Here is a 22,812-nt window from a genome sequence, read left to right as displayed (position 1 = left end):
GGAGGGGAGGACAGGCAAGCAAAGGCAATACCAGGGAACCCAGAGGATGCTGTGGAGGGCAGAAGAGGACACTAGCAGAGCAGGCTGAAGTGAGTGATGTGTACCAGCCCCAGGCCACACACACATACACAGCAACACTGCCCAGTTCATGTAGTGGTAAGTGGCACAAGGAAGTTAGAAACTTCAGGAAGATCTGCAGTGTTACAGAACTGGGAGAAAAAAAATAATCCAAGCATATTTAGCTAGCACAAGCAGGTCTAGTTCCTAACTCCATCCCACTAACACCAAGCCAGGGGTCTTAATCAGTGCAAACAATTATGCCTCCCTTTGATCCAGTAAAGCCACAAGTAAGTTTCACAGCAAGGACATAATTCAGAACTGTCCACAACCTCGGATACTGCCCAAGTAACAGCAAGGACAAGGCTGAGGCCTGTCCCAGTTAAATGACCTGAGATCAGCAAGGATTTATAGTCCTCAGCACACTCCAAATAGCACCAATATATTGGCTGCCACCTCTCTACATTCATTGAGCAGCGCTTCTGGGCAAGGAGAGTTATCAGTAAGACATGTGAACAGCACAAGAGATTTTTCAAAGCAGGAGCAGAAAATCCTGTCTTTAATGAGCAACCCCACAGGGAACTAACAGCTATATTTTATATGGCAAAGTTAAGTACAGTAGAAATTTATTTCCTTAGAGTTAGTAACAAGACAAGGCAAAGATGCAGGGGAATGCCAGGAAAATCCTACGTGATAGAACAACAGGAGGAAAAGGAGAATGAAACCCCACACAAACCTTGCGTTTTTCCATTCTCTTCCATCTCAGCTGGGCATTTGCAGCAGCCATGGCTTCCACCACAAAGGTTGTAGTCATATAGCTACAGAGAGAAGAATTCAATTGATATAATCAGTAATAGTAAAGAACTGTCACTGAAAAGAGATGGAGAATAATTCCCATCTGTATAGGAGAAAACAACCAAACCAAAACAATCCTTTTGCCAGCTCCGCAAACACTGTTTTGATAGTGTTTCATCTCAGTTTATTGCTTCTTTCTGCTCTTGAGATTCAGGTGTTCAAGCAGACCACAATATGCAGTAAAATATAACACACCTTCAGATATAATAAGACACTTTAGCTATTTGGAAGGCACATTCCTAGTGTTCCTGTGGGTTGAAGACAGCAAGAGAACTTTGATCTTTGTTAGAAAGCAAGCTTCCTTCCTCTTTTTAGAACCTAGAACAAACCCAGTTCTTCTCTGAAGCTCATGGCAAAGATACACTGGTCCCTTAAAGAATCTTACACATGGCATCAGAAGCAAAACAGCAATACAAGAAGGAGCAGCACATCACATATGCAGGCAAATACTGGAGGCCAGTGGAAAAGCTGTCCAGGGAGACAGGGAGAGCCACTGATGGAATGAATATCATTATCTCAGCTAAAACCAGTCCTGAATTATTAATCAATAAATTTTAAAAAAACCCTCAAATCAATCTTATTTAAGGCTTTAAAGTGGTTTCTCACTGCTTCAGGAACTGGACTTGCCTACTGAGTTCAAGTAAGAGATGAGTTTTGCAAGAATAAAAGGAAGTGCTGAGGCCTGTGTAGCAATTTCTGCCCAGGCTTTTCCTGCACCAAAGGTCCCCAATGGGCATGAGAAAGTCATGAGTACCAGAACAAAAGCAACAGAGCTCCCAAGGCATGCAGCACTTCGAGCTGTGTCTTCTGAGCTTAATCCAGTGCAGTTCTGGTACACAGATTTGGAGGTTTGTGCTCTCCTGCTGACCTTGAAGGATTGTCTGCTGGTGCTGAATTTCATATGTTGAATTTATGCTTTTAAACTAACGTAGCTAAAAGAAATTGCTCCTAAAGCTCCCAGTTACTGGTAAACCCAAGATATCATTTTACCAAGCCTTTGCAGCACCCAGCTCTGAGGTGGGCAGTCACAAGCATTTGACCATTCAGTCTCCCTTCATAGCAGCACAGAACAGATCTCAAAAGCTCTGCCTCCAAACCAAAGGCAAATTCAGGCTGGCAGAACTGGTAACTGAAAAGGCTGGCACTTCAAAAGTCCATTTGTACAAACGACAGGAGGGAATTTTGTTTTGTTTTGTTTTGTTTTGTTTTAAAGCCAAGCAAGAAGCAAGCAGGGATTCCCAGCCCACCAGAAGACTGCAATTGTAGCAGTAACTCCTCAGAAATCAGTGCTGTATCCACAGCCTTCAGCTCCATCTGCTGCTCCAGCAGGGAGGTACCTGGGCAGGGGCTCACAGTGAACCAGTGTGACAAACAGGAGACCATCTCCAGAGTCTTGAGCAGCAAAGGTCTGGAGGGGCTAAGACAGGCCTGGCTATACAGGAATTTGTGTTCCTGACACTCTTTCAGCTGTGAGAGCATTGCCAGAAGCCAAGAGAAAGCTTACACATCTGCAAGTCACAAAGCAAAGACTTGACCCCGTGCCACCTGCAACCTGGTGTTTGGGGAACTGATCTGTGACAGAGGTGAGCATGGATCGTATCCACAGTGAGGACAATGTCAAAAAGGTAGAGGGGATAAAGGTCCCAGAAGACTCTGAACTTCAGGAAAAGTCATTCCCATTAGTCAGGAAATGGGATGTACCAGAGAGTGAGGAAGTGCATCCTTCCAAATCAGGTAACACCACTACAGAAACAAACACTCAAGGAGCAGAGGGACAGAGCACACAGGAAAACAGTAAAAGTCTTTACACTGTGCTCACCCAGCTGAACTTCCCAGTCCCCTAAAAACACACACACACACACACACACACACACACATATCCTACCTCATAAATCCCAGGAACATCAGGAGGATGAGGCTGACGAGCCACCCTGCTGTGGCAAAGGCCTTGGGCATGGTCAGGGCTCCCGTTCCAACGATGAGGTTGAACATGTACACCAGGCCAACCTGCAATCAGCCACAGGATACAGTATCAGAGTGTGCCAGGAATCATCCAAAACACCTCACATACACCCTGATTTAAATGGAGAGGGCAGTCCCTGAGCCAGCAGGGTGGCAACCAGTCCATGTGAGAAATACCTGGAGGAAGGGACTGAAATCCAAAAAGAACAATGTGGTTGTCAGCACATTTCTGGAGAAACAACTATTCCCCTCCATTTTTCTAATTATTTTAAATTATATTTTTTCTCTCTAGCTTGTAAAATTATAAAGTGCATGAGATTTGTTTCTTTACAAATCACTGCCTTCTACCAGAAGGTCTGTGCTGTGGATTGGGGGTCTCTCCTTTTTATCTGACCTGAACACAAGTAGTTATGGCTATGTACCTTTCAGAACCTTTTATTCTCAGTCAAGCAGGAAATATCCAAACAGAATTCTAATTCAAAGCCTGCTTGCTATTTTACCAGTAAGAAGCTGAGCAAATTGTGAAGAAGAGATTTTACTTCCTGAAGGGAAAGGATTTTATCTTCTCTGGCAATGAGCTTTTTCAGTGTCCAGAGACAAAAGAGAACTCTGCTCATGGACAAGACCGCCCCCAGGCTAAGAATTTAGCTCAATTAAAGATCAAAAACTGCCAAAGTTGTTATGCTTTAGTGGGCTTTTTTTTAATATAGGTCAGAGTCCCTCCAGAGGAAAGCCAGTAAAGAGCTGTGTATGAGCAGACTTTTCTGGGTGTGGAGCAATTAACATCAGGAGAATGATTCCCCAGTGACCCTGAGAGCACTTCACTGGCATAAGCACAGCAAATTCATCTTTCGCTGAACATCCCAGAACCATGATTTTCCTTTGGTGAAGCAGAAATATGAATGGTGCCTGGAATGTTCATCCAGGTTAGAAACCTTAAGGGAAAGAGGAGAGCCTCAGCCTTTGAGATTGCTCGAGGAAGTTCATGCAGCACCAGCAACGTAAGAGCAGGTGACACTAATCCTTGAGGGTCCAGACATCCCAGTTACTGTCTTACTTCTCCGTTTTCTCAGTTGTGACCTATTTCTGCAGCCTAATATCCACTTCTCCTACATTTAATCATTAACATGGAGATGAACATTTTAAAGCATTTAAAATCCAACACACAGGTTTCAGGTCTGGTTCTAAAATTATTGAGTTCACTTCAAAAAAAAAAAGTGTTTACAAAGTGCTGTTTTTAAAAGCTGACATTTTGTGAAGACTTGTGGCTATGAAAACCGGTTTTTCCAGTAATATAGGAAAGCAGTAATGGGGTCTGCAGTTGCACAGGACACCACATTACAGGGAAGAAACCTCTAAATTACTCACTTCCACTGAAGTGGTATAAAACAAATTACTGCAACAGCTGCAGCTAAGTAAACTTTGAGAAATTCAGGGGGAAATGTTTATATAAAGCAACAAAAGGGAAGAAAGTGGGATAGTTTCAATGTCCAAGTCCCCCCTGTCTATTCCAATGACAATTTGGGCTGATGAAAACATTAACAAAATATAAGAAAGTGGGCAGAAGGATGAAGAGCTGGTATGGGACACGAAGTTCTTTCTAGCACTTTTAGATCTATACTTCAAGCACACATCATCCCTTTACCTTATGAAAAGTGATCTGTGATGTAAAAAGGAACCTACATAACTATAAACACTAAGCATCTTTAACCACCCTTTGACCCCCATAATCTCCTGAAATGCTGAGGTTATGTCCATGATTAAGTAGGATTCGCAAGCAAAATGCTGAGGAAAGAGGATTTTGAAAAAAAACTTGTGACCAAACCCACAAGCAGTGGAACTTACATAGGGAGAGTAAAGCTCTCCAGTGTCAGTGATGCCACCTGCCATCCTGGAGATGGAGGGGAACCCCAGAGCAAAGCCAGAAGGGTGTTTTGGGGAGGGTGTTTGCAACTTCTGTCACCTTTAACCTAGGGAAACATCATAACACTGTGTTATCTTTGCTGGAAAAAGGAAGAACTCACAAGTTAGCTCTGGCACATCAGTTTTCTGGTACTTGAACAGATTTCAGCAGGATCTTGCCCTTCAGACAGACCCCACTCACCAGTACCACTTGGTTGAATACTCTGTGAGAAGTTTTCATACCTGTTAAACTGGTTTAAAAGCAACCAAAACGCCCTGCCCTTTCACAGCATGTGATGATCAAACTTCATCTTCTCCAAACAGCCAGAGGGCTATTCCAGACAACTAAAACCTCAAGAGGAAAAATTACTGCCTTGAGGATGATCTCAAACTGCTGCTTCTCATGCAGCTACTACTCCTTGCAAACATGTGCCTCCTACAAATCAAAAAACCAGCCTAAATTCAAGTACAGAAATAAGTAGACAAATTAAAATATGGGACCTATTAAAGACACACCAAGATGCTTTTCATGCACCAGCATTTCCAAAGCAGAAGTATTTGGGAAGCTTTACATTGTTTCTCAAAAACTAGACGTGTATGGAGGAACTGAAGCCTTCTGGAAGGTTTCAGTGGCAATGATTAGCCATAATTGAATTAAGGGCTTCACACTTCTACATGTGCTCCTACTCAGCCACACGAGCTGAGACAAACCATCAGCACAAGCTGAGCTCCACTAAAAAACCCAGTTATAAGCTTGTACACCCACGCTGAATGTCAGAAAAGAATCAGGCAGCATAACTCACTAAGGTCAGAAGTGGATCAGCCTCAGAAGTAGAGATCAAACACCACCTTTTACAACAAACCTCGCCTCAAAACACTGAAGCCAGGCTTGGTAAATACAGAGCAAACAGGAAGACAACGGACACTCCGGGACGCGGCCGGACACTCCGGGACGCGGCCGGGGCCAGGGTGTCCCCGTGCAGGCCCCACCCAAGGCGGGGGAAACGGACACCGGGACCTCCGAGAGCACCAGGACCCCCGAGGGCACCAGAGCCCTCGGCCCTCCCCCGGCTTGTACCACAGACAGAACGCTGCTCGCACCCCCTGCCCTCTCCGGGGGAACTCCCCTGGGCCCACAGAGAGCCGACAACGCCGGCAGCACCCCCCCTCACCCCAGGGCGTGATCCCCAGGCCCGGGTCCCGCCGTTCCGGTGCACACCCCGCCCCACACCAGGACCCTCCCCAGGCCTGTCCCCGCCCGTTGAGCCCCTCCCCAGCCCTCCTCCCACGCTGTCCCCACACAGGGCTGCCCCCAAGCCCTTCTGAGGGCCGCGTCCCGCCCGGGCCCCCGGGACCCCCGAGGCCCCCGGCCCCTCACCAGCGCCAGCGGCTCGAGCCGGCAGCCCCGCCCCCGGCCGCGCGGGGGCACTCACGGCGCACGCGCTGCCCGAGCGCGGGGCCTTCCGCGCACGTGACAGGCTCGCGGGACGGGGCGGGGTGAAGGAGGCGATCGTGATTGGGTAAGGATGAGGGCGGGGCATGGGAGGGGACGGGGCGGAGACCACAAGGGGAGTGAGCACGAATGGGCGCGGCCCAGAAGGAGGCGTGGCGTGGAGAATTGGGTGGGGACAACGAGGGGCGTGGCGGTGGCGGAAGAGGCGTGTCCAGGAGAGGCAGGAGTGGGGCGGGGATGGAGCAAGGGCGGGGACAGGGGGAAGGCACCGACCCTGATTGGGTCACGGGAGGAGCAGGGCCGAGATAGAGGCGGGGCCTCGCAGGAGCATGGGCGGGGTAATGGGGGCGGGGTCGGAGAGAGGCGGGGAGTGAGCGTGGTATGAAAGGGGCGGGGTCATACGGGGCAGAGCGATGACGCCACACATTTCGTAGTTGGGCGGTCCCGCGGTCTATGCGCATGCGTTGGAGGCGGTAGGGCGGGCACGCGTGAGCTTCCGGTGCAGATCCCCGTCGGTGCCGGGTCCCCTCCCCAGCCCCAGGGTCCTGTCGGGATGTCGGAACAGGGATTTGGGCGTGTTAGTGCGGCCGTATTGGTGGGACCTGTGAGATCCGCACTGTGAGAGTCGCCTCTCGCTCCAGAAAGGCACCAGACAGCGTTGCCTCATCCCTTGGCCTCGCCGGAGACACGGAGTGGGGTGCTGGGTCTCCCCCTTAGTGCACAGGCCATGAAGGTTAACCAGGACACTGTGCTGCGAGGAAAGAAGGTGACGCTGGTGCCCTACACCGCTGCACACGTGCCCCGGTACGTGCCCCTTGCCCTCCTCGGACGCTCCTGCATGGTCTGATTCCACTTCTCCCTTTGAAGACAGTGTTTGGGTCAGGAAAGGTGGCTGCCAGCTGCAGGGTCCGCTTCCCCCGAGAATCAGTCGGTGAGGTGTCCTCGGTGCCCGGCAGCACCATCCCTGTCACGGCTGAGCTCTGTGCCAGCTCTTCTCTCAGGGAGAACTTCACCTGTGCCTCTGAGAAACCCCTGGCGGTGAGGGAACACGGCAGTTCTTCTGTTCAGTGAGGCCTTTCCCTGGTGACAGTGGAAGAGCAAAGCTTCAGCGTGTAAAGCCAGGTGGATGGTTGATAAATCAGGCATGCCAACAGTTTGTAAAGTAGATCAGCACAAAGATACCAGCGTTAGTGTTTTATCAGTGTCCTGGAGGTGCTGTTTCCATGTTGCTCGGGATGAAATGCACCAGAACTCCAAAACATCAGGTGTGCGTTTGGCACTCCAGAACAAAGCCACAGGACAGGCAAACTTCCTAAATTTCCAGAGAGCACTGTGTTCCATAAAGGACAGGGGCTTGTGGATGCATTTTAAGTTGCCACAAAAGCCAGGCTGGTGTTTCCCAAGCTGTCTGACCCCTAGAGCACTGGGAGGAATCCTCCTGAGGTGCTGCAGCTGGGGCAGTGATGTGGGGCCGGGTCCATTGCCAGGTACCACGAGTGGATGCAGTCGGAGGAGCTGCAGCGACTGACAGCCTCGGAGCCCCTCAGCCTGGAGCAGGAGTACGAAATGCAGCGCAGCTGGCGGGATGACGCTGACAGTGAGCATCTGGAATGCTTTCTGGCAGAGGGTGGGAGTGGTGAGCAGGTCCTTTGCATTCTGGGAAGGACCCACAGTGAGCTGGGAGTGCCCTGTGACCAAGTTCCTGTAAGCCAGAGGGGATGCAACACTTTCTACAACAGCAGCTTGAATGGGTTTTCTCATTACAGCTGGTATATATTCAGGGAAGTGGAGAATATCCACTTCCTCGAGCTGTTTGTGTCTTTTTTATGCAGCTTTCCAGAGACTATAACGATTCATTTCCCACAGCATTTTGTGCTGAGCCAAAAATCATTAAGCATCACTCCTGCACAGCCAAAACTCCCCAGGTCTGATCATTGCAGAAAGGTAGAAGGACGTTGTATTTCTCCTTGATAAATTGGATGATTTTATGATCACCTGGTTGAGGTGTATTGACTAAATTGGTTCCCTGACTCTTCTACAGGTAATGAATCACTGCCCATAAAAGCCTGGTAGAAATTTAGTGAGCTGGAAAATACTGAAGCTGACAAAGAGCTCAGTCTGGAGCATTTGTCTTAGGTGGCATAAAAAAACCTTACTCGGAGTGGCAATAATATGGACCAGGTGAATCACTCAGTCTCAGCCTCTTGTGCACCAAAACAATTCTTTGCCCCAACTTGCTGCTGAGTAAGGCAAGGCAAGGAGATCTCAGACATGGGAAGGAAGTTTTCACACTTCTTCCACAGACTGTCTCTAGTCTTGGTGTCTATGTCACTCTCACAATAGGTTTTTCCAAGTATTTCTTTCCTTTCTGTAGGTGGGAACAGGCGCACCTGGTGTGGGAAGTCAAATTATTAACTTTTCCTTGCTGTTAACATGTGGAAACTGTTTTTCCTCTGTCCATTATGCATCTTTAATTTCATTCTTTGGTCATTTATGAGTAATTATCAGCACACTCTGAAGATGCTGCCACATTCTTGTTTTCCCCAGAGTGCACCTTCATCGTTCTGGACTCGGAGCGCTGGCCTGGGCAGGCGGAGGAGAACTCCATGGTTGGGGATGTGAATCTCTTCCTCACCAACGCTGAGGACCCGACTGTGGGCGAGATTGAAATCATGATTGCAGGTCGAGTTCTGCTTCATAGCTTGGGCCTCTGTCACTGTGGCTGCATGCTGCAGAGAGATGTTGATGTTCCTGCATCATGTTGCTTTTTGTTCTCATGCTTTACCATAGCTGTTCAGCCCTGATCAGCCTGTGGCGTGTCCAGGTCACAGCCTCTTTTGAGAAGTGTCTGGTGTGGCTGGTTTGTCTCCCCTAACTGGATGCTGACTCTGTGCTGTCTCTTTCAGAGCCCAGCTGCCGTGGCAGAGGGTTTGGCAAGGAGGCAGCTCTGCTGATGATGGCCTACGGTGAGGGTGGCTCAGGGAGCAGGAGTGTGGGGGCTGAGGTCTGGGAGCAGATAATTCCCAGTGATACAGGCAGGGTAGTAAGGGATGCATCTGCCCCACGACTGGAGTCCTGTGCTTTTATAGATGTGGCACATTGTAGAAGTGACTCTCCATCTGATTTCTCCTGCAGGAGTGAGAAAACTGGGGATTACCAAGTTTGAGGCTAAGATTGGTCAGGAAAATGAAGCCAGTATCTGCATGTTCAAAAAGCTTCACTTTAAGGAGGTGCAGTAATAGCCCATCTCCCCAGGGAATGTGAGCAGCTTTTGCCCTGTGGCTGGGGTTGAGCTGCTTTTTCTTTGTGTGCTGCAGGTTGCTGTAAACAGCATTTTCCAGGAGGTGATGCTTAGGCTGGATGTCAGTGACCAGGAGAGACAGTGGCTCCTGGAGCAGACAAACCACGTGGAGGAGAAGAGTTACACTGAGCTGAAGCAGCCTGCTGGGGTGCTGGACACCTGACAGATACCTCAGACACCAGCTGGGTTTCCAGGGAGAAGCTGGATGTTGTTGCAAGGTCTGGGTGTGGAGGACACCAGAGAGCCAACACTGGAACTGTTCCGTCTCCTTCAGCTGCTTTGTCATCTTGTCAACTTTGCACTTTGCTCTACCAGCCAGGATTACTGCCTGAAATTTGGACCTGGTGAACAGCCATTAACTCATAGGTTTGGCTAGGAATGACTCTGACTTTGTCTTGCTTTTCAAACAGAGCCTAAAATCACCAGCAGTTGATTCCTGGACAAACAGAAACTTCTCCCACTGCTCTTAAATCAGGATTCATCAGCAAGGAGGTTTCATATACTGGCAGCTCATTCTTTTTTACTCTTGAATAAAAAATTAAAAACCACAAAGATCTGAGGTGCCTGAGCACTATGTGTGGTTAAGCTAGTTTCTTTGGCAGCTCAAAAATGGGTTTAGAAATTGTAAAGGACAGCAGAGACTCTTTAAACCCAGTTTTTTGGGGTCTGGTAGGTTGCCGGGCGGCTCTGCTGGGTCCTGGCAGGAAGAAGCTCAGATGTGGGTGAGCAGAAACAAATGGCAAGTTAATATGATGGAAATTGTTGATATTAGCTGATCAAGGCTAGAGCTGAGCCCCACCACTATGAGGGAGCTGAGAGCTGCAGGAGGCTTCTGAGACAATCCCCTTCAGCTTCAGGGCTGTGCTCAGGTCTGAAAACCTCAGCCCGGTTGCACTTCATTTTCCTTCACTGCTTTGATGAAAGTAAGGAGGAGAACACACTGAAAGGAGACAGCTCCCTTCTTCCACCCGCTCAGGCCTCGCTCTGCTGAGCCTGGAGAGTCCATAGTGGGTGCTCTCCACTAAGATAAAGATGAATGTAGGGGAAATATCTCTTACTGGAGGGCGGGAGTTATCCAGTCTCTGCTGCAGTAGATCTGAGATCCATGGATGAAAAAGAGGCACTTGCCACTTGCCTCCCACTTGACAAACTTCCCTGAGCAGTTACTCAGCCTGACCTGTCTTGCCCTACACACACTGTCCACAGCAGGGCAGCTGCTAAGGGGAGAGGACAGAAGGTAACAAGGGTAAGTGATGCTCCTGTGTGTTTTCATAACTGTAACAGCAGCTGTAATGGCTAATCCTAGACCACAAATTATCTGTTTCAGTGATAGAAGATCAGGTAATAACTTTCAGATTTGCCGAGGGATGTTTTGGAGATTGTTAGTCAGTGGAATTTTTAGTGTTGCTGTGCCTGTATTTTTAGGGCCTGGGGGCTTTAGTTTTCCAATTTTAGCTGATTTAAATACATGATTCCTGTGACTAATGTTAAAACCAAGTGTAGGAACAGTGTATCATGGCATTTTAAACAAGTATTTAGTGTGGATTTAGTTGTAGTGAAAGCTTTGTGTGGTAATAAAGTGAAGAGCTGCTCTACTTCCTGCTGGGATTACCATGACAAGGGCTACTAATCCTGCTGCTCCTCAGATTTGCAGAACCTGCTGGGTGAACTGCTGGCTCTGGTGCTTCTTCAGTGAAGTGTCTCATCCCTCTGCCAGAGGAGCAAGGCCAAACCGGCAGGAGAGATGTAGCTGGGCTGGGATTTGCTCCCCTAAAAATGACCAATGTGGGAAAAATAATTTTTTTTAACCTCTGCTGCCAGGGGGAAAGGGGCAGGGTGATCTCCTGTGCCCAGCTGGTTGCTCTGGAGCCAGTGAGGGCCCCGCTTGGCATCCCCGGGCTCCACAGGCGGCTGGGAACAGCCTTTCCCTGGCAACCCACTACAAAGTTGGGCACGTCCCGGAGTTCAGCCCACCCCAAAGGCTGGGGGAGAATCCTGGCTGGGCTCAAACAGGGCTTCCACAGGGATCCAGTGCCCAGCTGCTCTGACCAGGCCAAGAGGCAAAAGATACTGCTGGGACCCACTGGGTGCCCCCACTCCTGCCCTGCATGGGCTGCCCATCCTGTGGCATCCATCCCAGGTAGGGGTGTCCTGCTGCCCCAATGGGATGAGGATGGGAAAACAGGGGATGGGGGCTCACCTTCCCTCAGAGGACACGTCTTTGGAGGATGAGACAAGTTGGAAATGGGCTCCCTCAGCTTCCAGGAGGAAGTGACACCTGCACAACCCCCAGAAGTCTCGTGGCACTTTGTCACTTAGGTGTCACTTGAGGTGCAAAGATCTGTGACCATTTGTGTGCTCAGGTGGAAAAGCTTATTTGCAGATTTGGGGCACAAAACAAGAGTGTGCAGAAGTGAAGATACCAGACAGAGGCCGGGCACAGCCCTGCCTTGTCCTACTGTGCCACCAGTCTGGCCCCACTGAGGCACCCAAGGCTACACCCATTCATTCAGAGGGACAAGCACCCCTCTCCTCACTGATCCCCCCCTGCCTTTCCTCAAACCAGGTGCAACCCAGGCTCATCCCAAAAAACTGCTGAGGGGCTGGGGGCACATTTGGGCTGCCTCAAACAGAGCTACTGCCCTCCAGCCTGGCCAGCAGACCCAGATTATAGCTTTGCATCACCCCCCTCACCCTCCCCGCCACCACCACCCTGCCCCCCCCACTCCCCAGGGGATTAAAGTTCATTAATCACCTCGAGGCATTAACCACCACTGGGACCAGCCGGTGCCTCCCCAACCCCCTCAACCTGTCCCCATCACGTGCTGAGGACTACCCAAACCAGGCCCAGAGTCCCCCAGTTACTGTTTTTTCCCCAAGCCCCAGAGGGCCACAGCAAGCCCTCTGCACCACCCGACCCCCCCAGGCTCTGAAAGGATTTAGTCTTAAACCAGACTTGTGAAGTCAGAAAGTTTTATTCCAGTAAACAGAATTTCTCTTGAGCTCAACAGTACAACACCTGATTGCAGCACACGGAAACAAAACATCCACAGGAAGAATTTCCACAAAATACAGGTAGAAAAAAAATAGATGTGATTGGAAAAATACTCATTTCAGAAAAAAACCAAAAAGTCTGTGAGAAGCTTTTAAATTAAACAGTATTGGATTCAAACCCTGATTAGCTCTGTCTCTGGGAGTGTGCAGGAGCAAAGGAGACTATTATTGCTTACTGTGCTGGCTCCAGACACCCTCTCCTCTCCCAAAATTTGGGTGCCCAGCACTGGAGAGTGCCCAGCACCCCAGGGCAGGGTGCTGGGCACTCTCCAGTGCTGGGCACCCATACCCTTCCTTGCAGCTGAAGAGTCAAAGGGACAGGGTCATTGTGGACGGAGCTTGCCAGGCCCAGGGTCAAATACCCTGGCTGTGGTCAGTGGCTGGGCAGGTGGGATTTGGGAGAGGACCCTAAAAGCCTCAGGTTTTACAGTTAAAGGGTAATTTGGGGGGGATCTCAAATGGAGATGAGGTTTGGGGAAGGGGAAAAAGCAGGGAACAGTGGGGACCAGGAGTGTTGAGCATCAGGCCACCCCAAATCCTCGATCCTTCCCAAACCCCTGCTTGTGCCTACCAGGGTGTGCAGGGCTTCAAGGCAAGGCTGGAGGAGCACCCTGGGGATGAGCTTTTGGGAGGGGGCACCCCCAGCACCCCCGGCCCAGAACCCCGCTGCAGGGATGTTCACTGGCCACCAAAGCCCAGCACTTGGGTCAGGGTGGGAGGGAGCAGTCCCACATCTCTACCAGGAGCCCGTGGCAGGGAAGAGTGCAGGAGAGGTGGGTATGGGGCTGGTGGGGGGGAGGCTACAAGACATCCACCCTGCCTCAGGGCCTTCACAGGTTGCTGAATAGTTCATTTTTCTTGCTCCAGTCCATCTGGGGTGCCCTCTTGCTGGTGCGCTTCTGGTGCGCCCGCTCCTTGGCCACGGCCAGCGGGATGTCGAGGTCCAGGAGGGAGCCAGGGGCTGAATGGTGTTTGTCATCCTCCTGTGTGTGAGTTTGGGGCTGAGAGGCGGGGTCAGCCCCATGGTGTGTTCCCTGGACGGCCCCATGGTGGGGGCTCAGCCCAGATCCTGCTTTCCAGGCACCGCCTCCCCCCAGCACGCCCAGCCCTACCTGGCTGTGGGTCTCGCTGGAGCCGGGGGCTGCGGCCGGCGGCGCGGGGCTGGACGGGCTCTCAGACACTGAGTGGGACCGCGGCTCTCCCCCATTTTCCTGAGGGGAGCAGGGAAGCAGTGTGAGCTTCAGCCCCGGGGCTTGAGAACAGCCTCCAGAGCTGCAAGGCCCACCCTGGGGCCATGAAATCATCCTTCCTGCAGTCCTTCCTGCACGTAATCCCCTGCAAGCTCCAGGCACATAAATACCTCTAGCGCTGCCCATCAGGGCAGGGAAGGATTAAACCCCGGCCTGACTGCTCTGGCTTTAGCAGGAGGAGGAGGAGGGTGGCTGCAGGGCTGGGTGCTACTTCCCTATTGCAGTACAAGGACTCCCAGCCCTGGAGCATCAGAAGGCAAAAGAGAACAGGGAAACAGCCACCTCCATGAAACTCAGCACCACAAGCATCCCCCTTTCTGGAGGACACCAGTTCCCTTCCCAGTGGCACCAGCTCTTGTGTGGCAGGCTGAGACCACTGTGGTACCTGCTGGCATCACCCATCCATGGGCAGAGGGTACATGAACAGGAGGGTCCCTGACTGGAGATGGGCATAGATGGAATTAAAATCAAGACAAGGCTCTTACCTTCCCTATATCACCATTGGCTACTGGTTCTGGCAAGGGACCTGTGGGAAAAGGACACAGGCACTGGGTGAGGATGTGTTTGCTTTGTCCCCTTGCCAGTGGAGGGCAAGCCAAGGCTGTACATGGCCAATGCTCACACAACACTGCCCAGGGTCTAGCCAGGTCCTGAATTTTTTAAACACCCGCTGCAGCCAGCCCCATGGCACAGGGGAATGCTGCCAGACACATCTCCATGATGGCAGCCGGGATGTGGAGCCCAGTGAGACCCCTTCCACATCCTCCTGGGGACCACTGTGACAGCAGAGGAGAGCAAAGAGCAGCTGATGCCTGTTTGCTCCCCAAGCCATAAACCCTGCCAAAGTGCAACTCAGGGCCATAAATGTGCCCACGTCAGCCCCACCAGCCCTGCATGGGGCCCTTGGCCAAGCAAGGAGATGCCAAAGCCAGGTGACTCTGCTTGGCCCCAAGGTGATAAGGCCAGCTCCCGGGGCTCAGCACCCTTAGGTTTGGTGAGAAGGTGACACAGAGCCACCAGAGGTGGCACAAACCCCTCCCAGCAGCACAGTCCCCAGCCCACCTGTCAGGTGCTGCTCTGAGGGCACCACCTTGCACTTCTTGAAGAACTCATCTGTGAGGATGTCCACCACCAGCAGCCTGGTCTCGTCACCACTCGCCTTGATGGCTGCCACCACATCGCTGTGCTGCTTGCCCTCCATGCACACACCATTCACCTGCAGGTACCACATCACCACTGGAGCTGGGGGACATCCATCCCTTGGAAGCACCAGGGAGGGGTCAGGTACCAGCCTTGGTACCAGTCATAATCCCAGCACAGCCACCCCATAGCCCCCACAGGCATTCATGGCTTCGCAGGGATTAGCAGTGAAGACAGAAAAACCTAATTAAAAGCAGATTTCCCTCTGAGTAATTGGCATGGGGTCGAATGGGCAAAGCTGGCAGGGAACTCCCAGCAGCACATAGACCCGGGGCTGGCACAAAACCCTTGTGCCAAGTGATGGTCTCCAGAAACCCACAAGCTTCACCCCAGAAGAGGCAGCAGCCCCACACCCTGGTGAGCAGCAGTGCTGGGGCTCAGCTCGTCCTTGCTCTCATAGATCATCATCCCACGTGGCACAAACCTGAGCTCATCCCCACCCCAGTCACACCTGACAGCAGGACTTGTGACCATCATGCATCTTGTCCCCAGCCTGTGCCACCCCAGGAGATCCTTGGGGACAGGGGACAGTGCTACTGCTAATTAACCCCCAGACAGGTAATTAATGCTCAGTCCCAGCCCTCCACAGTGCTGCACCCGTGGGTGGGGACCGGCAGGCTGGTGCAGGTTGGGCGGCTGTGCTGTGAGTCACCAGCGGCACCAGGGACACTGTGTGCCTTCCTGGCCAAGGGTAGCTGTCTCCCAGGCACCAGGATGTGAGGGAGTGCCAAGCTTTTCAGAGAGGCCCCTCAGACCTCCCCTGACAGCCCAGCCCACCTCGATGATGCGGTCCTGGGGAGCCAGCCCTGCTGCCTCAGCCGGCGAACCAGGGTCGACAGCGCGCACATACTGCCCTGGGCGACTCTTGTCACTGTGCAGGTTGAAGCCGTAGCCATCAGGGCCCTTCTTCATGTGGCACAGCCGAGGTCTTAGCTCCTCCTGCAATGGGAACAATCTATGGGTGAACTGCTCCCAGAGCCCCAACACCCAAGGACAGCACCAGGAACCCCAGAATGCTGCTGGAGTATCAGGGACACCATCCTCAGGTGGCCACCTGTGGGCACTGACAGCTCAAGATAGGATGCAGGGTGCCAAACCCCCCATGATCCTGGGCTCTAATTAATTAATTAGGTGCAGGGCACATTAATTGCAGTGAAACATTTAAGAAACTTGTTATTATGCGTATGTTCCCAGACCACACTCTTCCTTTTGGGATCACGACTGCAACTGCCATGAAGGTGGAGGAAACACAGCCCAGGTGGCTGGGAAGCACCCCCACTCCACCCCATCCCACTCACAAAGCTTTGGCTACTGGAGAGGTCTCAGGTCCCCTGCATCACCCCCCCGCCAACTGCCCCTCTCCATGGCAAACCCAGCCATGGGCTCAGGGAGATGCCCAACCCCAGAGCACCCGACAGCCATTGTCAGCAGGGAAGGGGCACACAGGGCTCGAGCAGGCAGCTGGAACCCAGATGGAGCAGCTTTAATGCTGAGGCACCTCCATGCCCCAGCATGACCTTCCAGGATTGCAAAACAGAAACCAGCTCCACTGGGGCGGTGCAACTGGGACGTTCACCTCTCCAGGAGGCAACACCCAGCTCATCTGCACCTGGTTTCACCTTGACCTGTGGATCCACCAGTACCTGGAGACAGGGAACTTCGATGGGGCAGCCAGAGCCACTCGCTTGGCCCCCCTGGTGCCCTCTAAGCTCCCCACATGGTGAGCAGCAGGAAGAAGCAGGAGAATCCCCAGGCGCCTGGCACACAGGAACTGCCTTTACTCACCCGGGGGGAGTGGGATGTCCAGGAAGCATTAGAGGAACCAGGTGACACAAACCAGACACCTGCATGTCACACTGCCAGAACTGCTCTGACCCTAGCACCCAATGCCACTTTTACAATTTTTATATAAAATGGTTTGATCCCACCTTGACCACCAGAACCTGGGCTTTGGCTGGGCTCTCCCAGCAGTGAAGGCTCCCTCAAACTGCTGGAATATTCCTCACCAAAGGGGTGTATTTAATCTTTCATCTGAGATGATTTTTTCTCTGTTGGTACTCATAGCATCACTGAGGACAGGCACTGCAGGAATTTGCCCTCCCACACCTGCACCAGGGTGCTCTTTACCCCTTGTGCAGCACTCTCACATCTTGTCACAAAATCACCTTTGCCCACAGCAGGGAAAACCTGGGTCCTGGGGTGCTGACAGCGTGTATCTGACACACTGGTGTGGCACAGGGTCCCACATGGGCCAGGGTGACACATTTACAATTACTAAGCCCAATGCTGCAATAAAGCCCTGATAAAGCCCCATCCTCTTGCACAACACCTTCCTTCATGGTCAAGGCCGGCCACCACCCCAGTACCACTTGACAACGCCCTGGGAAGGGAGGTGCAGGCAGCACCAAGCACATCAGCCAGAAGTGAAGGTGATCCCGAGATGCCTCAGTACTGGCATGCAGAACTTGGTCTCCACGTGTGTCAACTTCACATGCTCAGTGCAACAGCCCAGCTGTGGATTCCCTGGCTGGGTGGAGGATTGTGACCCTCTCAACTTCGCCCCTTCTGCCCTCTTGTCCCCACACCGTGCCCAGGTGGCAGCAGGTTCATGGAGTGTGATAGCATCCTGCACCCAGGCAGAAATCCCAAGCAATGGTGGGGACAGACAATACCCAGAATAACAACAAACGGCAGGAGCTGCTGGATGAAGGTAGCACCTCCCCAGATCCCTGCCCTGGCTCAACCCGGAGCAAGGGTTCAGGCTCTGGAGCACCCGTGCTGCCGGTGCCCTTGGCAGCACTGCGGGGCTGCTCCACGCCGATAGCTCAGGACAAAGCCAGAGGGAGCACCCAGCAAGTGGTGCTGGCAGCGCTCCCGGGCAAGAAGGAGGAGGGAGGGCTTTGCTCCCACCCATACCAACAAAGCCCTGGCAGCCTGGTCTCCCTGAGATGCCAGTGCCATGAATTTTTGCGGGGGGAATGGGAAGTCCTGCAGGGTGGACAGATGTCTCAGGACACAGGGACAGGTCATGGCAGTGAGGGAGGCACTGATCCTGCAAAGGCAGCTGGCCAAGGCAGCAGCACTCACTGCGAGGGCAGCCTGGCTAAGCCATGACCCGGCCCCCCAGCATCCCCCCATCAGTGGCTGGCAGCTCCTCCAGCCCAGTGTGCCAGGCTGCCTGTGCTCTCCAAGTCACAGAAACCCTGCAGGCAGCCACCATTCTGCCATCCAGAGAGGAAAACAAATGCATCTAATCCTCCCGCAGCTGTAGCTGCCCATCCAAGGGGTGAGTACCCCATGGCAGGGCATCCTTTTAGCCCCGAAGTCCCCTCTGGGCTGAATGTGAGGCAGAGGGTTTGGAGCCAACAACCCAAGAAGACCCGTGGCTATGGAGCTGGAGCTGGGCATTGGGAATGTCCCTAATTTCTCTAAACTGCTGCATCCTGTCCGGCAAGGCCAGCAGCTCTCCTGCCGCACTGGGATTAGCTGGCAGAGCCTTGTTACAAACAATTACAACCTCTGTCAGGGACAGCAGTGGGGGAAGCTGGAATCAGCCCCCTGCAGATGCATCCCAAGCCACCCCTCTCACCCAGGGAAGGCAGAGAGGTCTCTCTGCTGAGATGCCCACTTGGGATGAGGACTTCTGCAGCATCACACTGCTGCTCCTACCCTGAAACAGGATTTGGGGCACACCCAGATGCTTCTCCCTCTGCAGCACCTTCAGCCACCTGGCAGGACCAGCCATCCCGGGATTGTGAAGACCCCAGCTGCACAGCATGCCAGGACTCACTCCCCATTTCCAAGCCATTCAACAGCAATTTCAGGACAGCTTTTGAAGGCTCAAGTCCCAGGAAATTCCCTGCAGCCCTACAAGCAGCATCAAGCCTGCTGGTGGCAGCAACCCTCCCAGTTACTCAAAGAGAAAACACAAGAGCTCTGAGGATGCCTGAGCCAGCAAATTCACACGGGTCCCAAAATCTGGCGCGCACATTCGGGCTTCATACAAAGGGGATGCAAAGCAGCCTCCTTGCAGCATCCCTGTCACGTCCTGTTTGACTGGAGCTGCTTTTCATGCAGCTGCCTTGAGAAAAAATTGAATTCATTTCCTAATTAAACTCCAGCTACCCCAGTGCAACGCTCCCAATGCCAGGGGAACTGCCCCCTGTTACACTCTGAAACCCAGCCCTGGGAGGCTCTCCCAGGTTTTACAAGGAGGGATGAGCCTTGCTGGCAGGAAGGGCTCTAATTTAACACTAAATTTGCAAGAGGGAAGCCGGGGCTGGTAGCAAATGCCTTGCCCTGGTACCAGAGCACAGTGCTGGCAGCACCCGATGCTGCCCTGGGAACACTGTGCAGCTTGTATGAAACTTTCTCAAGACACTCCCGAGCAGCTGAAGCTTCCGGAAATAAAGATGGAGGCAGACAAACTGTCACAGCTCTTGGTGGGGGGACACCCCCACGGCACAGGGCCCCAGGAAATGGGGCTGACCTGAGGGGTGTGAAACTGTCACCACACTGGCTCAGCACCACAGACAGTAGTGCATGACCAGCTTCCCAGGGAGGCTCAAAACCTCCACAACAGCATCAGGGGGATCTGCATACTCAAGGTTTAAAAGGAATGAAAATGGAGCCCACAACTGCCTCAGGGATCCATGGGGGTGTCTGAGACCCCTGGCAGTCCCAATCATGCAGGACACAGAACAGTTTGGAGAGAGAATGGATTCTCCTGGAAGGTGGGAGACATTAAACATTGCTCACCACAAGCAGCTCTCCCAGCTCTTGAGCGTCTCCAGGCTTGTTAAACAAATAAAGATAAGTCCAGCCCAATAAAGCAAACAGAACTCTGACACGTGCAAATCTCCCGCTTCCCCTGTGATCCCAGGAAATCCTACCAACCCACAGTGGTGGGATGGGGCTGCAGGGGGATGGAGCAGCCAGCACTGGTTGCCTGCCAGTGGCCAGAAACAGGCCACCAGTGTGTTCCTGCCTCACTGGACAGAAATCTCTTTCTGCCTGCTCCAGCCTGGCTCAGCATCCCACCCAGCATCTTCCCACCCTGCTTGGTGGGTGCCTGGCAATGTCTCCAAACCCACTTTTCCACTGGGCCCTGCCCCCAGCCGCAAGATTTCCTGCTGCTACCTGTTGAGAAACGGTCTGGGGCCTTGTGGCAATGTCACCCCATGTCACCTGCTTCCTGATCTAGTGAGGAGAGAAACCGCTAGCAGAGAAGCTGCCAGTAGTAGCTGTGCATGAGCTGTGCCCTGAGCCTGCTCCCCAAGACCGTGGGGAATCTTCAGCCAAGACTGTCCCTCAAAGTCCATAAAGTATCTCCAGCTGGGGCTGGCTCCCAAACTCTTGTGGGGCATCTCCAGCTTCCTAAGCTCTTTCCATCACTCCAGCCAACACAGCGAGCAGGCAGCAGTCTCACAGCATGAGAGGGCTCCATCCTCTTTGGGGACTGCACATCCTTAGCCCCCAAGCTGGGCAGGGGACTCAACACGAGCTGCATTAAGAACATCTCTTTTATTTTTCCCAGCCCATGGAGAGGTCTGGGAGCAGAAAGCAGAGCTGAGTCTCACTAGCCCCGAGGGAGAGCTGGCACTGTGACATAGGGGAGAGCAGGCACATTCTCTCTGCATGGGGCAGCACCAGGGCATAGCATGGCGCCACACGTGAGGGACATGGGATGATACAGGGGACAGCGAGCAAGACAGCACAGGGATAGAACATGGCTGTTCTCACCCAAATAAGCCCATCAAGGAAGTACTGGAGTGATGTTTTAGCCAGGCAGTGATGAGAGCTGTGTCTGCAGTAGATCAGCCCAACCAGGGGAGCAAGCACAGGCTAAAGTCCCACAGGAGATACAGCTCCAAACCACCTAATCCTCAACAAAACCCTAGTGATAGCAGCTCAGTGAGGCACCAAGGTCTTCCTGGGGCTCATGATCAACACTGGGAAGGCTCCACTGCACCAACCTCTCTGGGAACAGGTCACAAGATTTCCCCAGAAGGTTCCTCACACTGGGAACTCAAGAGGCGGCTGCCCAGGGAGCGATCCACACGTCTGTTGTAACAACAAACACATCTTTGCTGGGTAAATAAAAAGCAGTATTATCTCCCAGAGCCTGGAGTGTTTCTTAGGATCCGCTTGGGGCATGAAAGGTCAGCTGTTTCTCAATTCCTCACCTTTCCACATAACTTTTTTTGTGCAACTGCTCACTCCCACACGTGTTTAAGGCCAACATTCCTGAGTTAGGAAGCGTCTGTGGGGACTGACTGCCAGGATCAAGCCCCCAGCCCGGGAAGAGCTCTGCTATCTCCACTCCACAGCAGAGACTGAACACACTCAAAGCAGGAGTGACTAATACCAATACCTGCAGTCTGGGCCCCAAAAACCTCTGCCACGGGTTCTTTGCTGTATTTTGGGGTGGGTTAGTGCCAGCACCCCTCAGCCCAGCTCTGGGCTCAGCTGCACGTCAAAGCTCCCCCTGTGCGCTGCTCACCCCGTTTTAATGGCCCCACAGCACAGGACGGAACGGGTTCAGTTATGGGTCCAACCAGCCCGGTGTGTCCGCCTGCCCCCGCCCGTCACTGACACGGCTGGGAGACAGGACCACTTAGAGGGAAAAAAAAATATTTAAAATTAAAAGGCAAAGCAGTCGGGCGCGGCAGGACCCGGGGCTTCTGGGGAGCCGCGTTTACAGCACAGTAAAAAAAGAAAGAATCGAGACCGAAACCACACAAAACGCCCAGGGCGGCCGCGGCTCCCGCTCGCTCGCCTGGAGGGAGACGACCGCGGCCGATCGCAACCCCTCCTCCTCGGACAACACCCTCTGCCCCGAAAACTTCTGAGCCCCAGTCCCCCGGCCGCTCATTTACCCGCTGGTCGCCACCACCGGGCTCCCGCTCGGCGGGCTCCGCCGGCATCGGAGCCGCCTGCCCGCCGACCACCGGCGGCTCGGCACTCGCCCCGCCCCGCTTCGGCAGCTGATCCTCGGCCGTCGAGTCTACGACGAGGAGACAGACGGTGCCGGCGGCGGCGCGGATCCGCTCCACCACCTGCTGATGGCTCTCCCGCTCCACGTTCTCGCCGTCCACCTCCAGCAGCCGGTCCCCAGCGCGCAGCCCCGACCGCTCGGCCGGCGAGCCCGCCTCCACCAGACGGATGAACTGGCCTGGCTTGCCCTTCTCGCCGTGCAGGTGGAAGCCGTACCCATCCGGGCCGCGCTCTAGGCGGCACAGCCGGGCGGCGGAGCCCGCGCCGCTGCTCATGGCGGGGGAAGCAACGAGAGCAGCGACGAGTCCGTCCCGCCACCCGCACTCACCGCACTGCGCGGCAACCAGCCCTCAGCACGGCTTATATAGGGGGGCGGGGCGCGGGGACGGCGGCCGCCAATCGGAGCGCGGGATGGGCTGATGCCCGCCACATAAGGACAGTAATGGGGCGTGACTATGCAAATTATTAGAGGTGCGGTTATGCAAATATAGGCGGGGTGGGTATGCAAATGTGTTGTCGCCCGGGTGGGGCGCTCTGGTCGCGGCGCCGCGGGGCTGTGGTGCCTGCAGCGGGACCGGACCTGCAGCTCCCGGTGGGGTCCGACCCCTCCCCCGTGCGGCCGGGCCACTTTCCCGCAGCCGCCTCCACCTGTCCCTGGTGCCACCCGAGCCCCCCGCGGCAACTTCCGATTCTTGCTGAACTCCCCCAACCAGGATCGGCTCTGCCTCCGTCCCGGAGACAGCCCCGGCGTTGGCCGGGGATCGGCGGGACGCTCCGAGCTG

At 53.5% G+C, this 22,812-nt stretch overlaps 3 protein-coding genes across 7 annotated transcripts in view; 1 reads left to right on the top strand and 2 right to left on the bottom strand.

The window, feature by feature from the left end:
• TMEM104 (transmembrane protein 104) overlaps window positions 1–6,261 on the bottom strand; it is a 43,839-nt gene extending 37,578 nt beyond the window's left edge. For 2 of the 3 annotated variants that reach the window (XM_050981371.1, XM_050981372.1), the window contains exons 1-4: window positions 6,155–6,261; window positions 4,720–4,844; window positions 2,798–2,919; window positions 794–875 (exon numbers count right to left, since the gene is read on the bottom strand). In XM_050981371.1, coding sequence (XP_050837328.1) covers window positions 794–875; window positions 2,798–2,919; window positions 4,720–4,764 — 249 coding nt within the window. In that variant the 5' untranslated portion in view covers window positions 4,765–4,844; window positions 6,155–6,261. The remainder of the gene's footprint in view (window positions 1–793; window positions 876–2,797; window positions 2,920–4,719; window positions 4,845–6,154) is intronic. The other variant, XM_050981373.1, reaches the window with a different exon arrangement.
• A 379-nt stretch (window positions 6,262–6,640) lies between these two features.
• Window positions 6,641–10,098, top strand: NAT9 (N-acetyltransferase 9 (putative)). 3 transcript variants are annotated; one of them, XM_009094408.4, is made up of 6 exons: window positions 6,643–7,033; window positions 7,717–7,826; window positions 8,777–8,911; window positions 9,136–9,195; window positions 9,365–9,459; window positions 9,547–10,098. In XM_009094408.4, the coding sequence occupies exons 1-6, from the start codon at window positions 6,957–6,959 to the stop codon at window positions 9,691–9,693; spliced, it is 624 nt and encodes a 207-aa protein (XP_009092656.1). In that variant the 5' UTR covers window positions 6,643–6,956; the 3' UTR covers window positions 9,694–10,098. The 3 variants fall into 3 exon arrangements, with proteins under 3 accessions (XP_030089299.1, XP_018774590.1, XP_009092656.1); XM_030233439.2 differs by lacking the exon at window positions 9,365–9,459 and having other exon boundaries at window positions 6,641–7,033; XM_018919045.3 differs by lacking the exon at window positions 9,136–9,195 and having other exon boundaries at window positions 6,642–7,033.
• A 2,388-nt stretch (window positions 10,099–12,486) lies between these two features.
• On the bottom strand, window positions 12,487–22,387 carry NHERF1 (NHERF family PDZ scaffold protein 1). The gene is made up of 6 exons (XM_009094407.4): window positions 21,913–22,387; window positions 15,812–15,973; window positions 14,897–15,050; window positions 14,320–14,360; window positions 13,697–13,795; window positions 12,487–13,567 (listed from the first exon to the last, which is right to left on the bottom strand). The coding sequence occupies exons 1-6, from the start codon at window positions 22,303–22,305 to the stop codon at window positions 13,415–13,417; spliced, it is 1,002 nt and encodes a 333-aa protein (XP_009092655.3). The 5' UTR covers window positions 22,306–22,387; the 3' UTR covers window positions 12,487–13,414.
• Between the last annotated feature and the right edge of the window lie 425 nt (window positions 22,388–22,812).

This window comes from Serinus canaria, chromosome 18 (assembly GCF_022539315.1).
Source record: "Serinus canaria isolate serCan28SL12 chromosome 18, serCan2020, whole genome shotgun sequence".
Lineage (NCBI taxonomy): Eukaryota > Metazoa > Chordata > Aves > Passeriformes > Fringillidae > Serinus > Serinus canaria.
Note: the sequence above shows the minus strand (reverse complement) of the source record. Positions and strands in the feature narration are given on the sequence as shown.

What these genes read in the sequence shown, in the direction of transcription:
- NHERF1 (XM_009094407.4), bottom strand. Translation starts at nt 22,305, where the DNA reads ATGAGCAGCGGCGCGGGCTCCGCCGCCCGGCTGTGCCGCCTAGAGCGC. An exon ending in CCGGTGGTGGCGACCAGCGG is followed by an intron (nt 15,974 to 21,912) that starts GTAAATGAGCGG and finishes TTCCCATTGCAG; the next exon opens with GAGGAGCTAAGACCTCGGCT. An exon ending in CCAATGGTGATATAGGGAAG is followed by an intron (nt 13,796 to 14,319) that starts GTAAGAGCCTTG and finishes TGCTCCCCTCAG; the next exon opens with GAAAATGGGGGAGAGCCGCG.
- NAT9 (XM_009094408.4), top strand. Translation starts at nt 6,957, where the DNA reads ATGAAGGTTAACCAGGACACTGTGCTGCGAGGAAAGAAGGTGACGCTG. An exon ending in GATTGAAATCATGATTGCAG is followed by an intron (nt 8,912 to 9,135) that starts GTCGAGTTCTGC and finishes TGTCTCTTTCAG; the next exon opens with AGCCCAGCTGCCGTGGCAGA. An exon ending in TCTGCTGATGATGGCCTACG is followed by an intron (nt 9,196 to 9,364) that starts GTGAGGGTGGCT and finishes TTTCTCCTGCAG; the next exon opens with GAGTGAGAAAACTGGGGATT.